The sequence below is a fragment of the Hibiscus syriacus genome, unplaced genomic scaffold, assembly GCF_006381635.1.
Source record: "Hibiscus syriacus cultivar Baekdansim isolate YM2019G1 unplaced genomic scaffold, ASM638163v2 tig00110156_pilon, whole genome shotgun sequence".
Lineage (NCBI taxonomy): Eukaryota > Viridiplantae > Streptophyta > Magnoliopsida > Malvales > Malvaceae > Hibiscus > Hibiscus syriacus.
The window spans coordinates 934,904-958,165 of NW_024062606.1; the positions used below are offsets into that span (position 1 = coordinate 934,904).

General features: G+C 34.5%; 1 protein-coding gene across 1 annotated transcript; it reads right to left on the minus strand.

The window, feature by feature from the left end:
* Positions 1-3,503: 3,503 nt before the first annotated feature.
* On the minus strand, positions 3,504-4,183 carry LOC120215758 (HVA22-like protein e). The gene is made up of 4 exons (XM_039213334.1): positions 4,092-4,183; positions 3,967-3,993; positions 3,747-3,869; positions 3,504-3,660 (listed from the first exon to the last, which is right to left on the minus strand). The coding sequence occupies exons 1-4, from the start codon at positions 4,136-4,138 to the stop codon at positions 3,504-3,506; spliced, it is 354 nt and encodes a 117-aa protein (XP_039069265.1). The 5' UTR covers positions 4,139-4,183.
* Between the last annotated feature and the right edge of the window lie 19,079 nt (positions 4,184-23,262).

Consider the following 23,262-nt stretch of genomic DNA (forward strand, 5'->3'; position numbering starts at 1 on the left):
TGAAAATATAATTATTAAATTTAGTTTAAAATATATAAATCTTAAATTTATTCTTTTAAAATATTGTATCAACTAATATTTAAAAAATATATTAAATCTATCAACAATTTATCAAATAATATTTTTTATTGTAAAAATATAATATTTTCCCTCATTTATTGCTTTCAAATTTTTTGCCGAAGTTCAAATCTCATTATTTCCATTTGCATTATATTCTTTTTTTTCTGGCATTGATCATACTATTAGTATATGTATTATTGTATATCTCTGAACACAAACGATGGTGTTAGCTTAGTGGCTCCACCCTGTATCTTTCATTTGCGTGACTCAGGTTTGAGTTTGCCCAAGACCCAAATTTTACTTCTTTGTAACTTAATTTTCTTCTAATAGGAGGTGACATGTGTCACCAATAACACATATCATGATCATGTGTTAACCATGTCAGATCCTGATTAAATGATTAATTTATTAAATTTTATTTAATTTAGGACCAAATGATAGCATATATAAATAATTAGGTGGTACATGTGTCACCAATGACACGTGTCATGATCATGTGCTAACACATGTCAGATCCTAATAATGATTAATTTTATTAAATTTTATTTATTTAGGACCAAATTGATTATATAAATAATAAAGACTGAATGTATATAATACCATTCCTTTTAACTGCCACATCATCATTTTTTATCAATTGGTAACGACTAGTGGCTTAGTTTATATCCTAACTACTTTTTTTAATTAAAAAATTTCTTCAACAGATAAGAATTATACTATTATATTTATATAAAAAATACGTATCACATGAAATAAGATGAAATTAAATAATAATAAATTTGACATAATTGAATTTAATTTAAGTATTTTGGAATTTAGGGTTTAGAATAAAATTGAATTACTTGGAAATTGGGGTTTAGAATGAAATTGATGACTGTTTTGCAAGTTTTAAAAGTTGGGGGACCTAAATTCAAGTGACTGAAAAGTTCAATGACCATTTATATAATTTATCCTAATTTTCTAACTGTGGTTTAAGTTGGAGACCATATTGCAAACGGAATAAATGTTGGGGGGACTGTATTGCAAGTTTTAAATGTTGGGGGACCTAAATGCAAGCTTCAGAAATGTTCAGTGACCATTACTATACTTTACCCTATTTTTTATTGTTACTTCAAATCAATCATTCTTACTTCGAATCTCGAGAGATACCTCCAAAGACTAGTGATGTACCTTTACCACTGCGAATTAGAGAGGCAGTTGCAACGGGTCTCGGGGCAGCTGCTGCTCGTGCCAAGTTATTAGCTCTGCAGGAAGAGAGGGAGATTGAACATTTAGTCGCAACCATAATTGAAGCACAAGTGGGTTGAAGTTCTCTGTTCCACTTTCACTCGATGTTTATCATAAAGCTATTCGAATTATCCATAACCCATGCATAATATTTGTCCTTTACTTGAATATAGTTAAAGAAGTTGCAATCTAAAGTCAAGCATTGCGATGATGCGGAGCTGCTAATGGAGGAGTAGGGCGCAATCGAGGAACTCAAAGAGCACATCCTCTGAGAGCGGATTAATAATACCGGTACGTCTAAATTGTTGGAACCCAGTTCTGTACGACCACAAACCGGCAACATAAGTTAACGTGTTCTAGGTCAGTGTAGTGATGCAATGGATGCCGTTAATATCAGCGTTTAGGATTTTGAGTTGATGCTTTTGCTTTTGTTTATTATAGTTAAAACCTCTATGCATGCAATTATATATTTTACTTTATTGTTGGTAGGTCAGCTCTATCTCTCATCTCTATTCTACAGTTATTTTTATCTCTACTCTAAAGATGAAACAATAATTCATCTCCAGCGCTATCTCTGCATTATCAACAACTCTACTTTATTCGCAATATTTAACTATTATAATATTGATTTTACAAATATAAAATAAAACATATACATTTCTAAAAAAATATCAAGGTAAAAAAATATAATAAGAGAAAATAATTTAAAAAAGAAAATGAAATTAAAAAGAAAAAAAATTGTTTTTATAATCAACTTGAATATATTATATTATGTTTAATTTAAATATATTTTTATCTATATTGCAATTTAATCAACTTGAATATATTATATTATGTTTAATTTTTATTTTATTGTGTAGAAATTATAATTAAAAAGATAAAAGATATAATAAGAGAAAATAATTTAAAAAAGAAAATGAAATTAAAAAGAAAAAAAACCAAAAATCATGGAAAAAAAATTGTAGCGTTGCTACAGTAGCAACGCTACATATAGCATCCAGCTCCAATTGCTCTTCAGAGTAAAGATACATCTGGCGCAGGGCTGGAAACTCTACGGTGCTTCTCCAATTCCACTCCACCGCAGTGCTGGAGTTGCTCTTAGTAGGAATTAAAGGCAATTAAATAACACAGCATTTGTAACATTTGCATGATAAAGCTTCATTGTTTCAATGTTTTGGTAGAAGCTAAAAGTAGATTTGCGTTGTTTCAGTGCTTTCTTTGTTTATAATAATATTACAAACTAAAACATTAATTAATATGAGCTAGTTTGTATTATTATTATTGCAAGACAATGGAACTTTAAATTAAGATAAGATGAACTTATTTGAATCAAAATCGATTATATTATGGATTTGTATACATCCAATTCAACGTATCAAAAATATAAATCAAACATATTTTTAATGTCACAATGGAAACTTTAAGCTACGGTCATCCCGCATAAAAATAAAAAAATATTAAGCTTTAGTTACTTTTATATATAGCTTTCATAAGTGTTTAGAAAAAATTAATGTCAACATTTATTAATAAAAATAAGTTAGATTTTAATTAATTTTTTAAGTTTTGAAATGAGAGTAAGAGTTTAATTAAAAAAATGGTAAAATTATAAATATATATATATATGTAATAAATTATATATTTTTTTAAAGATACATTCAATCATAATTAGACATATATCATGTTGAAAAAGAAAAAATCAATACCGTGGTATATCATTCTTATTTTCTCATTTCCAAAATGTAATATGAGTTAAATCATTTTTTTAAAGAAGGACCAATTTGTTTAATTTTAAAATTGAGAAAGAAACTTAAAGATGTTTAAAATGTTTAAGTCAATTAGCTATAAAATATTTAAGTCAATTTGCTATATTAAAAGAGGTCAATTATTTATAGAATATTGAAGTCAATTATAAATTTAATATTTTGATTATTTAGAGAATTGAATGAGTTAATTAATATACCATTTTGCATTTTGTTTTTAAGCTAACTGGATTGAAACTTTATATTTTTCACATATGGATATTACTGCTTGGAGAGTTGAACACCGACTGGATTATTGCAAATATAATCATCTCATTGCCAATCATCACAACATGTACTCAAAAAGATCCATAAACTTGTACCGTTTAACATTCCCCGCAAACAAATTTCAAATAAATGTAGGGTCGAATATTGGAATGCGAGATTTTATTAGCATACGATGAAGTGCACAAGTTTCTATTTGCCCTTTCCATCAGGAGAATGGCGTCTCAAAATTCCATATTTAATCATCTGTTCCCTCGCCAACCTTTCGTATATGAAAGAGGCTCCCCGAAGATGTGGTAAAACCAGCCATGACATGAACAATAGCTTCACCCAGCACCATATAGGTATCCTACAATTTCCAATTAATATAACATTAACCAATTAATATTCGGAAATATATGAATATACCATTAACTAGTTTTGTTAAGCTGTTACCACTCTAGGACCGATTCAAACACCATCTCTGTTATAGTCAGCAATGAATAAAGAATCCAATAAGCAAGCCACTGTTCATTGTCTTCCCTGTTTGGACTCTCTATTGCCATGATCGATGCATATCTAATACACAAACAACAACAAAAATCAAGAAATTAACTAAATAAACTTTTAAAATCATAAAACCCCACCATAAAAAGTCCCAACTTTTTTTTCTTACAATGGATACAGCAACATCACCAAAGGCCTGCAAACATCATAAGGTAGCTTCAATTCATAAAATGCACAATATCAAGAGAAGGGTATTTATTTAATTACGATGAAAAGAGTGAAAAAAATACATACCCAGCTAGTGAATGAAGGGCAGTGAGCAAAGTCCAGAAACGACTCATGCTTCGACTCTTGGCTTTCAGAAAGGTGTGTGTTTGTTGTTGGTTGAAATCTAAGGCAAAAGGGGGACAGGATTTTATACACGGCCACCACGTGGGGACAGCGTACCAGGCGCCAAGAGGAGGAGCAGCGTCGGATACTTCCTTCGACGTGTGGTAAAAAATTAAGCATCATCCAGGTAGATTATTTGATCATATACTTGCTTTTAATTAATGTTTATCAATATTAAAGTGGGGGATTCAAGTGCTACCTACTTGAAGTTTAACAATTCTATCGCTATAATTTGAGTCTCATGCTTCCCTTAGTCTTCTACTAGGAGCCTCGCCATGAGTATACATATTTAGGTCTCTAACCGCAACACCAAATAATGACATAATGCAATAAGCATGATACATAACAAAACATCGAATATATATATATATATATATATATATATATACATACACACACATATCATGACATTGTCATCGATTAACATAAGCACTGGTACTAAAGTGCCTCAACACTGATACAAAAATGCATTAACAGTGATACTAAAGTGCCTTAGCATTGCTGGGATATACCTAGATATTTCACATTCATATAATTTAGACGATCATCACTTACACACACAAGTAACTCGAGTGTCCTCATCATTTTCCGAGCTGGAAACAAAGGTATAGTTCTTATGGAATCTTAACTCATAAGGTTATTATGATTAGCACACAATTTTCATTATTATCATATCGTTATTATTATAAAGCTCTTCTCTAGAGCTAATGTCTCAACACATGTAAACCAATGCCACATAAAGGCAATCGAAGTAGCTCGAATACTCGCTATCGAACTCATCATGATCAGGTGAGGTCATCCTTCACTCGACTCAATCTCACTGGTTATCTCATCTAGAATATTATGAAAGGGATTCTTACTCTTTTAGTATATTTTACCCTTAAGGCAATTATTATTCCTTGCTACCCATTTAGTATATTACTACTAGCCTCATACTTGATTCGGGGTTAGTTCATTAATAGCAACTCCCTAGTCGCTCTCATCACACTTCACATCGTTTCACCCTCGAACCTGTAACACCCCAAATTATAGGTTAGTAGTCTCGGGTCAACCTGAGAGAATTTTGGGTAAACCCAATAAGCTTTTAAGAAGCCTTGGTCAAAACAATAAGAGGGTTTGGTTTGAATTGAGCCCAATTAGGATTAAAAAGGGTATTTTCTAATTGGAGTCAAACCAATGAGGACAAAAACTGAGATTTCCCTTAAAGATTTTAAAGGTTGAATCTCTTTTATGAGAAGTGAGGTCACGTTTGAAACAAAACATAAAATTGGGAAGTTCTCTTCCACCTCTCTTTTTCCTTACCATAGTCTCTTTCCCCATTCAATTCCCTCATTCATCTTCTCTTTTGTGACCAAGCAAAGGTAAGAAATTATTTCTCAACATCCCAAGCCCGGATTAGTGAAGGTAAGAACTGAAATCATCTCATCTAGAGCTCCCAATCAAGCTCTCAACTTTAGAGTTTGACCATGATTGGTTTTAAGGAAGGCTTTGTGTTCTAGAGTTTGAGGAGAAGCTCCAACTCCTTCATAATCCTTAGAAATCTTGTTCTTACCTCCCTTCAACCCTTATATGAGTTAATAACTCATTTCCATTGTTTATTCTAGTGAAAGAAGTGGATGAAAGCTCAACGAATAAGGAAAAAGAGAATGAAGTCCTTGAGTGAGCCTTGAAGTGTTCTAGTAGCCTCTTTGAGTAAGGTAACCTACATCTAATATTTCTTTATTATCTGTAGATCAATATGTGTAATCTTTGATGCATGTATGACTATTTGAGCCTATGTATTCACTTGGGGGTTTAAAGCATGGAAAATGGGATTTGTTGTTATTCTTATGTAAAGTAATGCCTTTGATGTTCCTTTAGTGCAAATAAGCTTTAAATACCAAAGGGGGCCTTGGGGGTACTTTTAGAGATATTTGGTGTATCTTTGGCTTAAAAAACATAGCATTCTAGACCGATGGTATCGATACTGTAAGAATAGTACCGATGTTTCCAGACGAGGGAAGAAAAATTTAAAGAGTTTATGAGGAGGGTATCGATACTTCTTCAAGGAGTATCAATAATGTTCGAGTGATATTGATACTCAGGATTTTAGTATCGATACTCAAGAAACATCGAAGCTAAATTTGGTACCGATACTAAGGTAGTATCGATACCAGTATTCAAACTTCTAATTGGGTATTGATACTGAGACTATTTTTCCAAGAATCGAATGCAAATTTGGTACATATACTCGAGGAAGTATCAATACCATAAAGGGGAGTACTGATACCCAGGTAGGAGTATCAGTACCATCATGATTTTTAAGGCTGTAAGCCTAGCTTGAATTAGAATGGAGAAATTCAAAGTGATCGGTGAGGGGAGCCTTCTAATAAGATTACAAGTGAAATACCTTAATAAACCTCATAATAACATAAGTTCTTAATAAAGTAAGGTTTCATAAGACTTATGTTTGCTTGATGCTCAGGGAACGTTGTGAACACTAGAGTTACTTGTGTACGATGTTAGTGTTATTGAGTAAGGATTATCCGGATATATCCAATGTAGTGATTAGGCACCTTGAATGCTAGTTGGAAATTATCTCGATGCTATGTGACCCTGACACGACCCGAGTACTCTAGAGGAGTAGATTAGCTGGGCTTATTGAGTAAGGATTATCCGGATATATCCAATGTAGTGATTAGGCACCTTGAATGCTAGTTGGAAATTATCTCGATGCTATGTGACCCTGACACGACCCGAGTACTCTAGAGGAGTAGATTAGCTGGGCGAGGTACCAAAGCTATGTGACCCAGACTTAACCCGATGTTTAGGAAGACGTTGATGCTTTGTGACCCATGTCTTCCTAAGGTTTTAGTAAACAAAAAAGGGTGTGAGTTCCGTGAGGCTATGTGACACCCGAGCTACACCATGATGCTTGCTCTTGTTGTTGTTCCATTGTATGAAATGTTCGTTACTATACTTGTATCGTGCCTATATGTGTTGAATGCATGTAGTATAGTAGGGTTATTTGTGTGGCACTGAGCTTGTGAGCTTATGGAATGTGTTTCCATGCGCAAGTTCTTAGGTGCTAGTTTTGAGGAGCTTTTCACCAAACTTGGATTCCAAACTCGATTCTTTCTTCAGAGTAGGTCTCGAATATTATAGAAGGCATATACTATCATAGACCCTAGTTATATTTATTGAGTCATAACCCTATTTGGTACTATCATGTTTTGGAGAATTATTGTTGGGAGTTTCCCATATTTAAATACTTATATTTGTATCTCTTTTTACTTTAAATATTTTGTGATACACTTTAGGTTAAATTGGTTAATGATTTCAAAATATGGTTAGATACTTAGGTGGTTCCTACATTTAGTTATATCATAGCGTCAGGTTCAGTCAATTTTTGGACCCGTAGGTAAGAGTTGTTAGGTGTCAATGAAGTACATGCATGTAGAGTGTCAAACGTACTTAAGTGCATGGAAATTGGTGATGTTGACTCTTCTCTTTGGAAATTCGTAGGTTATGACAAATGACCCCACCCATAGTTAGGAGGGTCGAGTGGACAGTTGTGCCTCATTAACTGGAGACTCGGAGAATGAATTCGCTCCTGATTCTAATGAGATATATATCAAAGGAGAGGCCGGGATAGACGAGGTCATCTTCTTTAGAGACTTCATGTGGACGTTGAGGCAGATCACGAGAGCTCTCCCTAGGTCAGCCATTGCACCACTAGTGCTACCTCCAGTATCTTTCAGGAGTCACAGGTTGAGAGACTATGCCTCTGCAGAACGAATAACTTTTTGGGTTATAAGGTTGACAACTTTGTACTCGTAGACTAGTGGCTTCACGATACACTCTGTACGTTGTGACATCTTTATATTACCCCCGAGGGTAAGTTAGAGTGTATCACCTCTCTGTTGAAGGGTGATACCATAGATTGGTAAGAGACTGTAGAGCTGGCATTAGAGCCCGAGCGATTGACCAGTGAATTATTTTTATCGGAGTTTCAGTTGATATACATTGTAGAGTCCCACACCGACCACCTGAGAGACAAATTCATTCACCTTCCCCTGGGTGATCGCCCTGTGTTTGAGCATGAGAGTGAGTTCTTGCGCTTGAGCCGCTACGCACCAGAACTGGTTTATACTAAGGAGCACTACTATAGGAGGTTCAAGGAGGGCCTCTATATATATATCCTTACTCATTTAGCTGTCGACCAACCCAAAATGTTCACCGAGCTGACCATACAGGCTAAGGTGATTAAACGGATCCTAAGCAAGAAGGCTCGTATCGCGAGTGAGAGTGGGGAACAAAGCCACCAGACCCTAAATACTTCTAGATCATCCCATACTTTATCCAAGAGGGCCACAGACTCTTGAGGGTCGTGACGACCTTCCTCTTCTCAGTCTCAAAGATCGAGACAAGATTCAAGCCATGAACATAGATCAAAGGGTCGTTGGAGGCCATTGACTTTAATATCTAGGGCGAGCACTGAAGGATCAAACAAGAGCATGCAACCCCTGGCTTGTAAACATTGCAACTGAGTTACTCTGGGGAGTTTCATAGAGTTTATCGAGCTTGTTATGGCTATGGATCACATGAGCACCTTATCATGGATTGCCCCGAGGCAGGGAGTGTAGCATCGTCCGTGATGCAGAGGGAATCTTAATCAGCTTAGAAGGGCCGAAGATCCTTTTAGAGAGAAGGTAGTTCTGCTCCGGATAGTAGAGTCAAGGCACTGCCAAATTTGTAGCTGATCTTGAGGTTAGGTTTGCCTCCCTTTAGTAAGCAGTCAGAGCTTGGGAGGACTGCAAGGCCGCTGATGTCATCTTAGATATCTTTACAATTTCTAGTATGTTTGTTACTGCTTTATTAGATCCCGAATCGACCTATTCTTATATCTATTATGACCTCATCCAGGAGAGTGATATCCCAGCGAGGACTTAGAAGTCAATGTTTGAGTTTCGAGTCCTCTAGAGTAAGATGTGTTAGTGGACAAAGTTTACTGTAAATGCCCAGTGGAGATTCAAAGACAAGTACCGATTTGATGGAACTATCATTCCAATAGTACGATGTAATCATTGTGATGAATTGGTTATCTGAGCATGATGCAAGTTTAAGGTACAGGACTAGAAAATTCAAACTTCGTAAGTCTGATTGAAAGAAGCGAGGAGCTCAATTATACTTCGAGGATTGTTTTGGCCTTGGAGGCCCATAGGATGATAACCACAGGTTGCGAAGTATGTTTTGCTCAAGTAATGGATAATCGTGTTACGAGTCCAGAGCTCAAGGAAATTCGTGCAATGAAGGACTTTTCTGATGTGTTTCTAGAAGAGTTGATAGGTTTACCACCCAATAGAGAACTAGAGTTTGGCATCGAGGTTATGTCAGGTTCAGCTCTAGTGTTCTTTTCTCCTTACTGTATGGCACCAACGAAGCTAAATAAACTTAAGGCACAAATTCAGGACCTCCTGGAGTGAGAGTGATACAACTAATGTCATTAATATCAGAGTTTAGGATTTTCAGTTGATGCTTTTGCTTTTGTTTATTATAGTTAAAACCTCTATGCATGCAATTATATATCTTTACTTTATTGTTGTTAGTAGGAATTAAGGGCAATTAAATAACACAACATTTGTAACATTTGCATGATAAAGCTTCATTGTTTAAATGTTTTGGTAGAAGCTAAAAGTAGATTTGTGTTGTTTCAATGCATTCTTTGTTTATAATAATATTACAATTACAAACTAAAACATTAATTAATATGAGCTAGTTTGTATTATTATTATTGCAAGACAAAGGAACTTTAAATTAAGATAAGATGAACTTATTTGAATCAAAATCGATTATATTATGGATTTGTATACATCCAATTCAACGTATCAAAAATATAAATCAAACATATTTTTAACGTCATAATGGAAACGTTAAGCTACGATCAGGCGTTTTTCCCGAAAAATCACCGGTGACCGATATATTTACCGATCTAACACCGGTCAGACTATATTTCCCAATCTAACACCCTTAGTAGTAAAGCGCGCCCCCTGAACCGCGCTATATGTTGATTTGGCGCCACGTGGGGTAAGGCGCGCCCCCTGCACCACGCTATATGATGACATGGGATACATGTGGGTATAGCGCAGATCAGGGGCCACGTCTTACCTGTGTATCTGTCACATGTCAGAAAGGTGATCCCCCTGTCCCGCGCTATATGTTTAATTACCCCCATACCCTGACGCTTCACACCCCAATCCTCCCTATAAATACCTACATCCTCAATCACTTTCGTTACACCAAATTCTCTCAAATTCTCTCAAATACTCTTATATTCTCTGTTTAAGGTGTATTTTATTATATTTTTAATATTTTGTATTTAATTTAATTAAGTATTTTAATTTATTTAATATTTTACTTATATAATTTTTTTGCAGATATATAATGGAAGGCGGTCTACTTCGCTTGGATGGAAATCATATATCTCGACACTTTGTTGATACGGTAACATTTTAACGTTTTAATTTAATTTAAATTATTAGTAATAATTTGTTGATTTATTTAATACATGATTATTAGATTAAGAATTAAATTTTGTAATTATTTATTTTTAGGAGATTGACCGTGTATTAGATCCTTTTATTAGGAACCTTAAGTTAGTGATACCTAGTCGTGTCTTGCCGTATTTAGTAGAGGCTGGATTTGTTTATATAGGTAGATATTAGGGTCACTATAAGATAGAACCAGACCTTATCTCTATCTTAGTAGAGCGGTGGAGGCCGGAGACCCACATATTCCATCTTTCGTGCGGAGAGTGCACGATTACACTTGAGGATGTTGCTATGCACATGGGGCTTCCGGTGGATGGGGATGTTATATCAGGGATCGCGTAAGGTTTCTAGACTACTTTGTGCAGGGAAAATCTAGGACGTGTCTCGGAAAGTTTTAACGGTGGTCGGATACCGTTAAATTGGTTAGATGCCAATTTTCCGGAGTTGAGCGAGGACGCGTCTGAGGATGAAGTTAAAATGTATGCACGAGCATAAATACTGCAGTTGATAGGAGGGTTACTGATGCCGGACAAATCGCGTAACGAAGTTCACTGCATGTGGTTGCGACATCTTAGCGACTTTTATCTGGTCGGATCATTCAGTTGGGGCTTGGCAGTTTTGGCTTTGCTTTACAGGGGGATGTGTCGAGCCATTGACTACAGGCATAATGCTATCGACAGATGTCTCCTGCTGCTGCAGTCTTGGGCATGGTATCGATTGCCCTTTTTATGTCCCGTTGTGAAGAACCCATTCGTATTTCCACTACTCTTGATGTAATTATAAAACTGATTTCATATATTAATAAATTTATAAAGTGTATAATAAATTTTTTTCCTTGAATAGGTGGTCTACTGATAGGAAAAATCATCAAGAGCTACCTGATGATTTAGAAAAAATTAGGGTGCTAATCGATCAGAAGGCTGGCACACAGTTATGAATTTTAATGTTTAAAAATTGATTTTAGATTATAGTTATATAATTAGATTATTCTTTTGATAAAAGTTATATATATATTTGTTTTAGTTTGAATGGGTGTCATATTCTACTGATGATGTGAGGGCGGTGATCTCACCTGAGTTGAGGGGCCTATAAGATGTTTGGATGGCGATGGTCCCCTTGATCTGTTATGCGACCGTCGAGTGACACTCCACTGATCGCGTGCTCCGGCAATTTGGTTGTTTTCAACCAATTTCGGAAGCACCTCGCAATATGGACGAGTTGCATAGCACAGATAGACGCGGCAAAGACATATACAAATTGGCTGGTGAGGCATCATGAGTGGGTCGTGTTGTGGGAGGATCGACATCGGCGTCTTCCCCGTAGAGAGCCCATTTTTGATGACCTCTTGATGGTTGCTGACGGTTATTATGAGTGGTTCAACAGTAACGGGAAACCATTTCTGCTTCCCGAGGATGCACGAGGGCAGACCTTTCCGCGATGTCGACAGAGACGTTCACCGACACAACACCATCGTCCCCCGACTCGTGGACGGAGAGCATGTGCTTCCGGTTCATCCTCAGCTGCACCAGTAGGACCTTCACAGCAGCCACTGTATCTAGCGACTTACATACCGCAACCATATATGATACCGCCACCGCCTTTCCATTACCAGATTTCGTCGCCGCCGCCTTCACCTGGTTTTATGACCCCGTCGCCGCCACCGTCACATATGAACCCTCCTGGAGGCTATTATGGGTTTATGTTTGCAGATCCAACTTGGGGTTCATATACTGGTTATTTTGCGGGTTCAGCCTCATCACTCATGGCCGCAGCACAGATACCTCCTGTACAGTTTTCACACTTAGCGATGTCATGGTTTTATGAGTTGATGATGATGACAGCGAGGAGTCACAACCAGTGATACGAAGAAATCCTCCTCGAGACCGACAGCCACCGCCCTGCGAAACACATTCGCGTCGCATGCATCGATAGATTTTGTTTTTTATTATATTTGTATTTAGTATATTGGACTTTTTAATTGTAATTTTTTATTATTTCTCATTTAATACTTACTTTATTTTGTTAAATTTGTTGGACTTTTTTTAATGTATTTCAGTTAATTTTGTTTATTACCATTTAATATCAGTTATTGTAATTTGGTTATCATTTACCATTTAATACTTATTGTAAGTTTGTTGTATTTAAAATTATTTTGAAATATCAATTTGTTATTAGTTTGATAAAATTTAATGATTGTGTTCGATAACTTTCTTAAGTTTGTCACTTATTATCTCTTTTATTATAATCACATATAACGCAACGTCCAATCTCGTATTATTGTATCATTTTTTTAATCTTCGTCAGCGATTATCGAATGACATTAACTTGAAGTAAATTCAAATTAAAGTACAAGAATTATTATTTGATAAACAAATACATCATTTCCTCATCAATTGTTACTTGATGGCAACAGAAGTGGACATGTTTTTCTAGTGTGTTCTGGGTTTCTACAATGCGCACACATCTTCTGTCTTGTCTAGATCTTTCTCGAATATCCATATCACAATGAATTCGATTGGATTTTGGACGACCATGCTCCCTCAAATAAACTCGGATTTGGTACAATCGGAAGCCAATCTTGAACCTTATCAGGGTCTTTGTTATTACCTATGGGGGGAAACTCAAATTGAACCTTATCAGGGTCTTTGTTATTACCTATGGGGGGAAACTCAAATTCGTATACCTTAAAAACTTTAGATAGTAGGTATACGGGATCCACAAAATGGTTATAGTCTTCACGTGTATGCGAGCAAGCTGCTATCACATGAGAACATAGATACTTCAAAGCTTGAAAAAACTCGCAGTCGCACGTTCTGTCCCTTAGATTTACTCTTAACGACACAGCTTCAATCCCTTGAAGAGGTCGCGGCAACTCTGTGACACGAAACATTTTATGCCTTTTAGAGAAGCTTGTTACAGACATTCCATTTGATGCAAAAAAAATTCTGCAGATCTGCAACTAATCTAGGGTGATAGATATGACCGTCTTGCATCGAGGTTTGATCTTGTCCCCCGAGCTTAGCAAAAAGCGCCCCCAAACGAAAATATATAGTATTTACCAAAGCCACTACTGGTAAGTGACGTGCACCCTTTAAGGTTGAATTGATTGCCTCTGCCAAGTTGGTCGTCATATGTCCATATCGATATCCACCATCATATGCGTTCATCTACATTTCTTTATCGATGAGGCTGATGTAATCGTATCCTTCCTCGTTCTTTGCCCGTAAATCTTGAAGCATTGATTCAAACATTCGAGGAAGTAGTTCATAACCTGATCAAAAAATGTATAACTTACTAACTTGCTTTCTTTGCAAAATTAAAACGATCGAAAGAAAACAAACTACATCAGTTTCACTTACCCATGCGCACAATTAATTGACGCTCATCATTCTTCTTGTACCTTTTATGGTAGTTCGCAGCAATTTGTCGGAGACAATACCTATGTTGGACAAAGGGTGGTTGCCACATTGGACTCAAAGTCTCCATTGATGCTTTGATCCCAGCTCATCGATCTGAAATGACATATATGTTTTCCCTCGTGATAACATGTGCACGTAAATTTCGGAGGAAAAAAGCCCAAGAATCTGTATCTTCTCCTTCGACAAGAGAAAAAGCAACTGGAAGAATGTTGGGATTTCCATCTTAGACAACTTCCAATAATAAAACTTGTTTGTACTTTCCATATAAGAAAGTCCCATCGATCTGGACGACAGGCTTGTAGTATTTGACAGCATTAACGCACTGTGGGTAACTCCAATAAACCCGGTAGAATTGGCATCGATCGCGAAGAACTTGATCATTATGATATGCATAGGAGGTTTCAAAGTCCACAATTATCCCACGATTCAACGTCCGCACCAGCCTAAACCAACCTGGAAGTTCATTGTAAGATGTATCTCATTCGCCATGAAGTTTGACAATGGTATTTTGTTTTGCCAACCAAGCTTTTTTATAGGAGACATTGTACCCATATTGCGATTGTATAGTTGAAATCAACACTGCAATAGCTATATGAGAGCTTGTTTTTACCATGGGCATGATGGCTTGGCATATCATTTCAGAGCGGTTCTTCTGGTGGAGATGATGGTTCCTCCATGTGCTCCGCATTTAGGTTGAATAACTTACTACTTGTATTCCTTCCCCTTGAACTAGAAGGCATATCGACATTGAGATCGAAAAAGCTCGCAGTCAAATGCCTCCCCTGGAGCTTAAATCCATCGTGTCAAATGGAAACTGCACAGATGGTTGCGTCGATGGCATCTCCATATTAAGGTCAAACGGATTTTCAGATGAATGCCTTCCCCTTGAACTGGACGCGATGTTGCCATACGGATTGTTCGTCGACCCACCTTGGTACATATCGTAAGGAGTTGCGGATGAATGTCTCCCCATTATGGCATTAAAATCATTACACATTACTGTCGTCGGATTGTCAACTTGATCAACTTGTTCAGCCAACCCATAGTGGGAGCTTAATGATTGACCCCGAACGGCACGCACTTGAATAAAATTTGCATACATCTCAATATCGGCGTATGAATAATTACTTTAAGCTTCAACCATCATTTCAACATCATCATTGTTCAAAAGTTCGAACGCTGTATAAGTTAATGGCAACAATGATGTTGGAAATCTGTACTGCAACGACGACATTCTTCTACTACTTCCAACATGAATCTTCCTCGAAATCTTCGTTATCAGCTCCTCAAGAGTTATGTTTCTCTTCAATGATATTTTAACACGCTCATTTGATACGAAAACAACGCCGGTTTCATCTTCTCGAATTTCACCATCATAATAAACAATAGCTGAAAGCCGCGCCATTCTTTGAGTTTAAAAGTGCGACAATATTATATCTGCAAAAAAATAACTGAAATAATGCTGATTAAATAAATAATATATGAATGAAAATATAACAGAATAAAATTTTTACACATAAACATAAATAATTTAATTAATATAATTTTATATTATTACTTGTACCGCAAAACTATTTCGACGTATATTCCCGCTTTCTAATTTTACAAACACATAAATTAATTGACAACAATTAGTATAATATTTTTTCAAATAATCATAATAAACAATTATATAAGTTAAAGGTATGGTGTGGCCCCTGCCCCGCGCTATATATAATTTTGTCAGAGAATTAAAGGTAAGGCGCGGCCCCTGACCCACGCTATACCCTACGTGGCGTAAGGTGTGCTCTAGGGGTCACGTTATACCTACGTGTATTCCATATCATCATATAGCGTGGTTTAGGGGGGTGCCTTACCTCACGTGATGCCAAATCAGCATATAGCGCGGTGCAGGGGGTGCGCTTTACTGCAAAGGATGTTAGATCGGGAAATATAGTCTGACTGGTGTTAATCGGTAAATATACCGATCACCGGTGATTTTTCGAGAAAAATGCCACATCCCGCATAAAAAGTAAAAAATAAATTAAAAATATTAAGCTTTATTTACTTTTATACATAGTTTTCATAAGTGTTTAGAAAAATTAATGTCAAAATTTATTAATAAAAATAAATTAGATTTTAATTAATTTTGTTAAGTTTTGAAATGAGACTAAGAGTTTAATTAAAAAATGGTAAATTTATAAATATATATATATATATATGTAATAAATTATATTTTTTTTAAAGATACATTCAATCATAATTAGACATATATCGTGTTGAAAAAGAAAAAAATCAATACCGTGGTATGTCATTCTTATTTACTCATTTTCAACATGTAATATGAGTTAATTTTTTAAAAAGAATGACCAATTTGTTTAATTTTAAAATTGAGAAAGAATCTTAAAGATGTTTAAAATGTTTAAGTCAATTAACTATATTAAAATAAGTCAAATAGCTATAAAATATTTAAGTCAATTTGCTATATTAAAAGAGGTCAATTATTTGTAAAATATTGAAGTCAATTTGCTATATTAAAAGAGGCTCAATTATTTGTAAAATATTGAAGTCAATTTGCTATATTAAAAGAGGTCAATTATTTGTAAAATATTTAAGTCAATTTGCTATAAAATATTTAAGTCAATTTGCTATATTAACAGAGGCTCCCCGAAGTTATGGTAAAACCAGCCATGACATGATCAATATTTTATACACGGCCACCACGTGGGGACAGCGTACCAGGCGGAAAGAGGAGGAGCAGTATCGGATACTGCCTTCGACGTGTGGTAAAATATTAAGCATCATCCAGATAGATTATTTGATCATATGCATTGCATTTCTTAATACTTGCTTTTAATTAATGTTTATCAATATTAAAGTGGGGGATTCAAGTGCTACCTACTTGAAGTTTAACAATTTTATTGCTATAATTTAAGTCTCATGTTTATCAATATTCTATTGTTTTCATATGGTGACATTGTCATCGATTAACAGAAGTGCCTTAGCATTGATACTAAAGTGCCTCAGCTCTGATACAGAAATGCATTAACACTGATACTAAAATGCCTTAGCATTGCTGGGGATATATCTGGATATTTCACATGCATATACTTTAGATGATCATCACTTACACACACAAGTAATTCGGGTGTCCTCATCATTTCCCGAGCGGGAAACAAATGTATAAGTCTTATGGAATCTTAACTCATAAGGTTATTATGATTAGCACAATATTTGCATTATTATCATATTGTTATTATTATAAAGCTCTTCTCTAAAGCTAATGTATCAACACATCTCAACCAATGCCACATAAAGGCAATCGAAGTAGCTCGACTACTCGCTATTGAACTCATCATGATCAGGTGAGGTCATCCTTCACTCGTCTCAATCTCACTCGTTCTCTCATCTAGAATATTATGAAAGAGATTCTTAGTCTTTTAGTATTTTTTGCCCTTAAGGCAATTATTATTCCTTGCTACCCACTTAGTATATTTCTACTAGCCTCATACTTGATTCGGGGTTAGTTCATTAATAACAACTCCGTAGTCGCTCTCATCACACTTCACATTGGTTTACCCTCAAACCTGTAATGCCCCATATTATAGGTTAGTAGTCTCGGGTCAACCCGAGAGAATTTTGGGTAAACCTAATAAGCTTTTAAGAAGCCTTGGTCAAAATAATAAGATGGTTGGGCTTGAATTGAGCCCAATTAGGATTAAAAAATGTATTTTCTAATTGGAGTCAAACCAAGGAGGACCAAAACTAAGATTTTCCCTTCAAAGATTTTAAAGGTTGAATCTCTTTTATGAGAAGTGAGGTCACGTTTGAAACAAAACATAAAATTGGGAAGTTCTCTTCCACCTCTCTTTTTCCTTACCATTGTCTATTTTCCCCTTCAATTCCTTCATTCATCTTCTCTTTTGTGACCAAGCAAAGGTAAGAAATTTTTTCTCAACATCCAAAGCCTAAATTAGTGAAGGTAAGAACTTAAATCATCTCTTCTAGAACTCCCAATCAAGCTCTCAACCTTAGAGTTTGGCCATGGTTGGGTTTAAGGAAGGTTTTGTGTTTTAGAGCATGAGTAGAAGCTCCAACTCCTTCCTAATCCTTAGAAATCTTATTCTTACCTCCCTTCAACCCTTATAAGGACAAAGAGAATGAAGTCCTTGAGTGAGCCTTGAAGTATTCTAGCAACCTCTAAGAGTAAGGTAACCTACATCTAACCTTTCTTTATTATCTGTAGATCAACATATGTAATCGTTGATGCATGTATGAGTATTTGAGCCCACGTATTCACTTGGGGGTTTAAAGCATGAAAAATGGGATTTGTTGTTATTCTTATGTAAAGTAATGACCTTTGATGTTCCTTTAATGCAAATAAGCTTTAAATACCAAATGGGGCCTTGGGGGTTTTAGAGTGATTTGGTGTATCTTTGGCTTGAAAAACATAGCATTCTAGACCGATGGTATCGATACTGTAAGAACATTACCGATATTTCCCGTTGAGAGAAGAAAAAATTAAAGAGTTTATGAGGAGGGTATCGATACTTCTTCAAGGGGTATCAATAATGTTCGAGTGGTATCGATACTTGGAATTTTAGTATCGATACTCAAGAAACATCGAAGCTAAATTTGGTACCGATACTAAGGTAGTATCAATACCAGTATTGATACTTCCAATTTGGTATTGATACTGAGACTATTTTTCCAAGAATCGAATACGAATTTGGTTCGGATACTCGAGAAAGTATCGATACCACAAAAGGGGAGTAATGATACTGTAACATCCCAAAATAGGGCTAGTGACTAAAATGTGAATTTTGAAAACTTTGTGCTTAATTTCGAAGTAAGTTAAAAGTTTAAGGACTTAATTAGAGAATTTTGAGGTTGGATTGATTAGCAAAGTTGGAAAGATGAGAGGGTATAATTTTTATTCCATAAGGAATATTTTTATTTTCCTTTATAAAGGATGTAAACACTTGGAGTTAAGAGGAAAAGAAATAAAATTCTAGAGTCTTGGTTATCTTCTTCCTCTCGTGGCTTCAGTGGTAAGGTGAGTTGGATTCAACTTGATTGTTTCTTTAATTTTAAGGTTTATTTTGATTCTTAGAGTGATAAGAAAACTTAAGGGAAGTTTTAAATGGTTTAAAACTCAAAGATGAACAAGTTATGAGATATCAAGTAAAAAGAGTTTTTAAGTCAATTATTGAAAAAAAAGGAGTAGGTGGATTTGGAAGTTGAATTTAACTTGTCATAAGTTGAAATAAGAAATTCAAAGTGTTAGAAATGAATTTAGAACATGTTGATTTATTAGCTTGATTATTGAATTCAAGTATGTATGTGGGATATTGGATATTATGATGAGTTAAAGTGATCTAAGTTGGTTATAATAAGTGTAGTTGAACTTAAAGGACTAAAATGGGGTTATGGTAGAAGAATTAAGAAAGTTTAGTAAGAATTTCGAGTAAAATAAATGAATTCTAAGAAGGTGGTATCGGTACTGTTCATTGAGTACCGATACTTCAAAGAGAAATGAGTGATAATTGGTGCTTGGGTATCGATACTAGTTGAATGAGTATCGATACCATAAGGCAAATTTATATAATTGTTCAAGGAGTATCGATACCAAATGAGCAGTATCGATACCAAAGGAGCAGTATCGATACTGAGGGTATTGATACCAGCTAGCAAGTATCGGTACCATTTTGAAATAAGGACGGCAGAATCGAAATTGGGTATCGATACCGTGGAAAGATATCGATACTACAAGCATAGAAGTATTGGTACTTTGCTTGTAGTATCGATACTACTTGAGCTGGAATTTAGAGATTAGTGATTTGATTAACTTGCACTAATAAGAATATTTGCAAGTAATTCGAATTTCGATATTTATTGGATTGTGTATTCGTATAGATAACGATCGAGAGCAAAGTCCGGACAAGTCAACCAAGTAATAGTCATCGAGAAAGAGATAAGAGATCGACATTGACTAGTGAGGCCAGGTGAGTGCATACTAGTACTATATATGATGTTTAATGGAAATAGGACTTGCAATGAGTCTATTTCCTATCGTAGTATGCATGAATTCATAAACATAAGCATGTGTTTGATATGAGCATATGTGTTATATGTGATTATATATGTTACATGATTTGGGAGAATACATATTAATGTGATGAATCTATGTGATATGATATATATATGACCATAGGGACATAAGGAATTGTATGAACATATGATATGTGACCATATACGCTACATGATATATGTGAACATAAGAGAACAAATTATAAATATATGATATAAGTGATTTCAAGAGAAAGTGAAATAAACTATGAGATCATACAAAAGTGTTATATGAGCTATGTAATAAGAAGCTATGTGATATAAAGCTATGAGCCTATGTGATATGAATATGTAAATATGTGAAATGATAAAAGATAATGCCCATGTTATGTGAAATGAGAGCTAGAGGTATAGTTGGCATGCCAAGAGTCGAGGGTTTTACGTGATCCTTCGGGACATATATATAATCTTTTGGAACATATATGCGGTACTTCTGTACTCTTATTTGATCCATTGGAATATGTATGTGGACCTTAAGGAGTGGACCTTTGGGACAAATGTGTTATATGTGGTCATTCGGGACATATGTGTTATATGTGGTCCTTCGGGATATATGTGTTATATGTGGTCCTTCGGGAAAAATCCTATGTGCCCCTAGTAGGAATTATACGAGTTGTGGTGACAGCATAAGTGCACAACCTCTATGTACTCATATATATTTAGTTCTCACATGTGTGCATGGGTTAATAAAGAGATAACAATAAACATATTACATGTGATGTATATGCTTTTGTGATATGAAATATGTTATAGAAATTATATGATGATGTGTACATTGTTTGGTTAATAATTTTAGATACAAGAGTTTATAACTAAGAGATATGAATAATAATAATGCTAATAATGATAAGAATAATAATAAGGATAATGAAATGATATGTATATGTATGCATTTATGTATTGATGCATAATGTGTTATATAGTTTAGTATGATTACATGAAGTGTGCATGGTAGGAATTAGTAATGATATGTTATAGTTAAGTTTATTTATGCCTCACTAAGTCATCGACTTAGCGTGTGAGTATTTCACACATAGGTACCGGGAAGCAAGAAGCGAAGCTAAGAGGAGCAAGACATGTCAGCCTCTCATTTACATCAAAAAAGAGTTTTGAATCATGTGTAGTTTGTGATATTAAATATAGTTGGCATGTACTAAGAGATTTGAGTTGAATATGCTCTGATGTGTTTTGTACAACCAATTGATTTTGGATTAATGTAAAATATTCATTTTCTTGAATTGTGAATTTAAATTTTGTCAATATATAAATAAAAACTTTTGAAAAAGTCAATGTGACACCTCAGACTCGGATGCAGGTCGGATATGGGTTGGGGGTGTTATAGATACCCAGGTAGGAGTATTGGTACCATTATGATTTTTAAGGTTGTAAGCCTAGCTTGAATTAGAATGGAGAAATTCAAAGTGATCGGTGAAGGGAACCTTCTAATAAGCTTACAAGTGAAATACCTTAATAAACCTCATAATAACATAAGATCTTAATAAAGTAACATTTTATAAGACTTATGTTTGCTTGATGCTCGGGGAACGTTGTGAACACTAGAGTTACTTGTGTATGATGTTAGTGTTTTAGAGTAAGGATTATCCAGATATATCCAATGTAGTGCTTAGGCACCTTGAATACTAGTTGGACACTGTGTCAATTCTATGTGACCCTGACAGGTCCCGAGTACTCTAGAGGAGTAGAGTAGCTGGGCGACATACCAAAGCTATGTGACCTGGACTTAGCCTATTGTTTAGGGAGACGTTGATGCTTTGTGATCCATGTCTTCCTAAGGTTTTAGTAAACAAAAAGGGTGTGAGTTCCGTGAGGCTATGTGACACCCGAGCTACACCATGATGTTTACTCTTGTTGTTGTTCCAGTGTATGATATGTTCATTACTATACTTGTATCATGCCTATATGTGTTGAATGCATGTAGCATATAAGGATTATTTGTCTAGGGTTTCAAGAACAAACCCTAATTCCCTTCACATCTAGACTATTAGATCAAACACAGATCCAACGACTGATAGAAGACGACGACTAGAGGAGAAAAGATGAAACCCTAATTATTGTTGGATTATCGCACTGACCATCTCCTTGGGCTTTTGTTTGGGCTTGTAATTTGGGTTTTCCGAATAAGTTGAGCAATTCCCGTTGTGAATGGCTTTGTAACCTATTAACATATAATAAAAATATTAATATATATATAATCATTTAATGCATACTTAGTATTATATTATATTAAATTAACAATTATCGATTTTTATCAATTAATATATATATATATATATATGTATATATATATATAAATAGATAATCATAATAATAAAATAAATAATGAAAACCAAGACAAAATGTAATGTCTACAATTTCCTTGTATTGTTGTTGTATTTTTTTATAGATTCAAATTCAATATAATTAACAAACTTCTTTTAATTTAAAGATATTGATAACATAGATATTATTTTTTAACATTTATAAAAAATATTTTAATTTTAATTTTTTTGATTATTTTAACTTTTTTTATATTTTTTATATTTTGTGAAACTCTAAAATTTTCTACCAAAGTTACGAGTTGAGGTAAATTTAATTTTGATTTTTAAACATAATGCTATCAATTTATTAGTAATAGCTTTTTAAATAAAAAGTACAAAATATATCAAGAATATAAAATATTTTTACATGTAGCATTTTAATTAAAAAGTACAAAATATATCAAGAACAAAAAAAATATTTTTAGATGTAATATTGTTAAAAATGTCTAAGTTCCACTTCTTATATTAGTTAGAAATCAAAATTAAAAGAAAATAATATATATTAAAAATAAATAAAAGATACAAATAAAAAATAAAAGATAATAATATATATTAAAAATAAATAAAATATTTTTTTTTATTAATTTACAATAATAATATTATAAGTTATTCTTCTTAATTTATATAGAAAATATGAAAAATGGTAAATTAAAATTATTATTTAAAATTTTATTAATTTACATATTTTAATTTAATAATA